Source organism: Salminus brasiliensis, chromosome 7 (genome assembly GCF_030463535.1).
Source record: "Salminus brasiliensis chromosome 7, fSalBra1.hap2, whole genome shotgun sequence".
NCBI classification, from domain to species: Eukaryota; Metazoa; Chordata; class Actinopteri; order Characiformes; family Bryconidae; genus Salminus; species Salminus brasiliensis.
Genome location: NC_132884.1, coordinates 9960610 through 9966609, shown reverse-complemented (window position 1 = coordinate 9966609; position 6000 = coordinate 9960610). Strand labels below are relative to the sequence as shown.

The following is a 6000-nucleotide window of genomic DNA, read 5'->3' as shown; positions in this document are numbered from 1 at the left end:
TATTGTGAGGAGCATTGCTAGTGCTAGGGGGAGCTACGAACGGTGGGTTAATTAGCAGTATTGTTTATCAAATTTTGTTCAAAAAACGTTGATCAAAATACTACAACTAAGCATTTACAGCTTTTCACCACAATTAAGAGACCCAGTACAAAACACACAGCAGATGACACTTTTAATTTAATGAATAAAACAAGTATGTAACAACAGTACAAAAGATTTCAGCAGGTGACTCGGCTTTGTGCTTTAGTCAATTTTATCCGCTGTAGTAAATTCATGAATTTCTTAACTGACCAATAAATACATTTCTGTCTAAGACACTTATAAGCAGAGGTAAAGGAAGGATATGTAATGTGTGAAGGAGGTAGTCAATCAGAGAGGAAAGTGTGAGAAAAGTCTCTTGCTGCCCTCTGCTGGCCAAAGGAGGAACTTCACACATTACTTCTCAAGTTTCTGCAAGAGACATAGTCTAGAACTACATTCAGTCTTATGAATGTAAAACACTACCAAAAGAGTCCATAGAGCAGAGACACGTTCACTTCTTTTTCTTTTTCTTTTTCCCCTTCCCATCAGCTTCCTTTTTTGGGCCCTTTCCAGGTTTCTTTTTCCCTTTGCTATGCTGGGCTGGTTCCTCAAATTCCTTGGACTTACGTGCTCGTCTTTTGCCCAGTGGAGTCCGGCTATACCAGGCCTGCCAGGACACAATAATCAGGTAAATGTTCTCAAAAGTAGTGATGAATACTGAAAACAATGTTCTAAATGTACTCACTAACATAATCCATGCAATGAATTAAAGGTGCCCTAGAAGGGAAAAACTGGATTTATGTTAGAATAGTTCGTTTGGTACATGGGAGTGACATGCCGTGAACCTTGAGCTACTTTAAAAGCAAAACACCTTCATACAGCCAGTCATACAGCCAGTCCACTAGCTGGCCAGAGGCTAAAGGCAACGGCTACTTCAAGAAAATGTGGTGGTTGGTGTGGTGCAACAGATAACACCACTACCTGCCACGGAGCTACCACACCATGTGGGAGACTGGGGTTCGATTCCTGGGCTGGGTGACTATGCTGCGCTACACCAATAAGAGTACTTGGGCAAGACTCCTAACACTACACTGACCCACCTCTGTAATATGAGTTACCTTGTAAGTCGCTTTGGATAAGAGCATCAGCTAAATGCCATAAATGTAAATGTAATGTAAATGTAAAGAAAATACAAAAGTAAGGCTAAAAAAGCAATCTTTTTTTATTTTTATTTTTTACCAGGCCACCACATTTTTCTAAAGCAAAATAACGGGGTTGTAAAACATTTTTCGCCCCAACTAAAGAACAACTTCAGAAGACTGCTGTAATTTTACTTAACAGGGCAAACCGCATTGGAAATACAGTAACTAACAACATATCAATTGATTCAAGAAAATGTTAAAGTTTCTAAATGTGTGATTGGAGCAGTTGCACCATTGCTGCACCATTACCATTTACTATCTCTAATTGTCTCTAACCTTAAAGGCCTCTTCCTCCTCTTTGTAGATGGGATCTTGCCTGGCGAGAGGAGGGATGAACTCCAGGGCAGTAAGGGGCCTCTTGGCTTGCTGAGAGAGGCGACGGGTGCTCAGGACGCTGTGCACTGCCTGCAGGATGTGACCCTGAGTGTAGCCATCAGTGACCTTAGCCAGAGAGCTCAGGTCCAGAACAGGGCTCAGCTGAGCCCCTCGTACCACAAGCAGCTCTTTCCATAAAACTACAAACATACAGGAATCTTATTAGAATGCAGTAATGAAAAGTGGACTTGGAGCCCCCACCCATTTTCTGGATTCTCAAAATACTTCATTAGCAGACATAGCTTTGAAATTTAGCTTTGCGGTAATATGTGTATGAAACAATCTAGAAAATGATGCCTGTGCATTCAGTACATATAGTGCACATACAATTAATTCATTAGGAAGACTGTACTAGTACTGGGAAGGCTGGAAGTAGCCTTCAGAACATGGGTAAATTGTGGTCATGAAAAGATGCTTATTGTCAGCAACAATCCTTAATAAGACTATTTCATTCAAGTGATGAGTGACAGGTATTAATAGGCCCAATTAACAAGTATGCCAACATGCTGTAGGTGCCAATTTCTGACCCTAGCATTAGTGTGCCATACCAGGAATCAAGATTCATCAGTATTCTGCACACTGTAATTGTACAAAAGTAGTTATCTGAGTTCTGTAAGCTCAAACCAGTCTGGCCATTCTCCGTCGACCTCTCTCATCAACAAAGCATTTCCATCTGCAAGTGCCGCTCACAGCATGTTTTTTCTTTTTTATACCATTTTGAGTAAATTTTAGATACTGTTGTGCTGCAAATCCAGCAGATCTAGAAACACTCAAACTAGCTCTTCTAGCACCAACAGTCACACCCTGCTCAAAATCACTGAGGTCATACTTGGTGTGCCTGAAGCTTCTGGCTTGTATCTGCATGATGTTATGAACTGCACTGCTGCCATATGATTGGCTAATGAGATAATTTCATGAATAAGTAGGTGTACACAATTTTCTAATAAACTGCTTTGTGAGTGTATACTATTACACCTATATGTACAAAACATACAGCTTACTTCTTGAGTCAAAACTAGAAGTCTAGGAGAGACTAGAAGAGGCTGAATTTCTGACTGACTGATGGTCTTTCTTAAAACGTGCATACACAAGATCTTTTCTTGTACTGACAGTCTGAGGACTACATTTTGCCACAAAGCTACCAAGCATACATGCTGCTGAGAGGAGATGTAATCCTAGGTAAACTGAGATTGTGAACTGACAGCTTGGTTGAGAGCAAAATACTTGCGTAACACATGCCAATGTATGTGCATAGCACAAACCCCATCGTAAGGATCAATAATTTATTAGTTTAAGCAACAAAAAAATCAAGACTTCAGGCTTGTCTGGCTTGCCCATTTCTACCATCTTTAGCCCAAACTTGCCCAGCTGTAGCCAGATGTCACTGTGATCAGTCTAAGTAGAAAGTGTAAGACAAAACTGGGCCATATTCTTTATGGGAAAGAGTTGAGCAGAGACCATGGGGAGGCTGGCGTTTGTCCTTTAACCATGGATAATTTAGCCATTGTCTATATATTTTGTAAAATGTTATTTGCACATTTAGGTGCCCTTGCAAATTCCAAATATTAAAGGAAATGTTTAATTATTGGTTGGTACTTACACAGTCTTGAGGCATAGTCTGGTCTGGGGATCAGGATGATCTTTTTGTAAACTTTACAGAGTGCTTTAAGGTCAGCATCAAAAGGTCTGCGGGAGGTTCCCACCAGCAAGACACGGTCTTCCACTTTAATGGACTTCACCACCTTCGCTAGATCTTTCTTTAGCCTTTTTGGCTCCATCTATATCAATAATATATAAATGATAAAGTAAATAAAGAGGGTGAAAGGATGACAGGCAGGACAGCCTGCACATCAAGTGCATTACATTAAATGTACACTAATGTAAGTGCATTAAAAATGCATTACAGAAATGTAGGCCTTACATAGCAGTTACATGTCTGAAATGTCAGAGGTCTTTAACCAAGATATTTATTTTTAGTAGTATTTAGTTGAAACAGCATATCTGTGTAATACCAAACTGTTTCATTGAACATTCTAACAGTAACAGTAACAACAATTACGGCATTACTGCTTCTTTGGACTTGGACTTCTCCTTCCAGTATTTTTAATTGTGCTTTCTTGCTCGCGTTTATGCTAACAAACCCATCGCATTACTAGTGTTAAATTAATTTGCATTGCTATAAATTGGACCTTTCCACTTACTTTCCACTCATAGAGGTTCAAGATTTTTTCAAGGTTTTATTGTCATATGCACAGTAAACAGGCAGTTACACTGCACAATCAAATTCTTACTTGGCTAGTTCTCCACTAACACACACACTAAAGATATAAAAAAATATAGACATATAAGAGGTAGATAAATAGGTAACAGTAAACTGTTGCTGTGGGATTGGGAAAAGAGCATGGCAGTAGTTAACATGTGTAGTATTTTGCAAAGACCATTGTCAAAGTGCACTGTGAATTACTGCAAACAGTAGTATAACAGTAGCAATAAGTATAATAAATGTAGTGGGAATTTGCAACAACGCTCTGTAAACTTAGCTTTTGCGCACCTTTAATAATGTGAGCAATGGCCCAAAGCAGCATTAAAGGTACAAAGTCATTAAAATATATTATTTTGAATATATATACTATATTAAACACTTTTGTTGCTTGCTTTATTTGTTTTTGTGATGTTGCAAAAAACTATGCATTTATACACTATATAATCTACCTATTCAGCCTACAGCAGTTTAGCCCCGTCCATTCACAATGAAGTTATATGGAAAGTCTCAGCCTTTTTAAACTGCTTAGTTTTAATACATAATCTCACACAAATTTTACAATTAAACTGCAGGAAAGAAACTAGAGAAAATCCAAGAGACATAATATATAGGCTCTTTAAATGGTCACAAAGTGACTTTAAAAGCTTTTAAAATCTATTGAATTTAATGTACTTCAACCTCTAGTGCCCTGGAGGTGTACTTTAATGTATGGGCCACTAGAGTGCAGTAGAGGCTTCTTCACCCACTCAATGTGTCACAAATAGAACTTGATTGTTGTGCCTCAGGAGACTCAAAGCCTATTGCTTTTAGAAACCACATGGAAATAGAGACAGAGAAAACAACTACTGTGTGTATATGTGTGTATGCGTGTTATGTGTATATGCATAAGCTTATCAACTAATGTGTCCAAAGTTGGCAGACGTACCTCTTTTTCCGCCTTTGGAACTTTCTTGTAGAATGTTTTCTCAGCATCTCCGATCCAAATGACAGACGGCTGCAGCTGGCGAGCCACCTGCCCAAACATAACAAATATATCCCTCCAATGCAGGCCAAACAGCACATGAACACACACTACACACAAAAACTCTCACACACTCATCAACCCAGACACCCACTCTCCTTCTAGAGCAGAACGTTTAAGCTGTCAGTTAAATCAACAGTCTCCATCAGTCTCCTTTATAATATTCTTTCATGTAGGGCTACCAGTATGAGTTACAGTAGGTTTTTCAAGGCCAAATGATGAAAATGAACTGGAATGAACAATAATTAGAATAAAGGTAACAAGCTGTCACTGTGTTAGTGTGGTGGTACCCTCAAAGTATGTATATCAGTGTATGTATATGTAGTATTTCAGTCTGTACCCTTAGATAGGCAACTTTACCAATTGTATCATATTCTTTTGTCAAATCCTAAGCCTGTTTCCAAATAAGTATATTATTAAAATATACTGTATAACTAAACTCTCCTATTGACATATCAGAGTGCCTCTACTTCGACTTTACTTGTTACTTGTGTTTATTATAGTATCCGTTTTTTTGTTGAATGCACAAATAAGCCTATAAATGAACGGTTATGCACATACTGTATTTAGTTCATTTCATATACAGTGAGTCCAAGAAGTATTTGATCCCTTGCTGATTTTCTTTGTTTGCCCACTAATAAAGACACTATCCTTCTGCACTTTTAATGGTAGATATATTCTAACATGGAGAGACAGAATATCAAGACAAAAATCCAGAATATAATTTTAAAGAATATATTTTAATTAATTTGTATTTCAATGAGGAAAATAAGTATTTGATCCCTCTTGCCAAACACACTCAATACTTAGTGGCAAAGCCTTTGTTTGCAAGCACAGCGGTGAGACGTTTGTTGTAGTTAACCACAAGTTTAGCACACACACCAGGGGGAATTTTGGCCCACTCTTCTTTGCAGATCCTCTCTAAATCATGAAGGTTGGTGGGCTGTCGCTTGGCAACTCTGACCTTCAGCTCCCTCCATAGATTTTCGATCGGATTGAGGTCTGGCGACTGGCTGGGCCACTCCATGACCTTAATGTGATTTTTCTTGAGCCAATCCTTTGTTGCCTTTGCTGTATGTTTAGGGTCGTTATCATGTTGGAAGACCCAACCACGGCCC

General features: G+C 38.8%; 1 protein-coding gene across 2 annotated transcripts in view; it reads right to left on the bottom strand.

Annotated features, from left to right (window-relative positions):
• Positions 1-247: 247 nt before the first annotated feature.
• The window catches only part of iqca1 (IQ motif containing with AAA domain 1), an 86831-nt gene continuing 81078 nt past the window's right edge, over positions 248-6000 (bottom strand). For both annotated transcript variants that reach the window (XM_072682920.1, XM_072682923.1), the window contains 4 exons: positions 4787-4873; positions 3199-3376; positions 1500-1738; positions 248-688 (listed from right to left, as the gene is read on the bottom strand). In XM_072682920.1, the coding sequence (XP_072539021.1) occupies positions 533-688; positions 1500-1738; positions 3199-3376; positions 4787-4873 (660 nt within the window). In that variant the 3' untranslated portion in view covers positions 248-532. The remainder of the gene's footprint in view (positions 689-1499; positions 1739-3198; positions 3377-4786; positions 4874-6000) is intronic.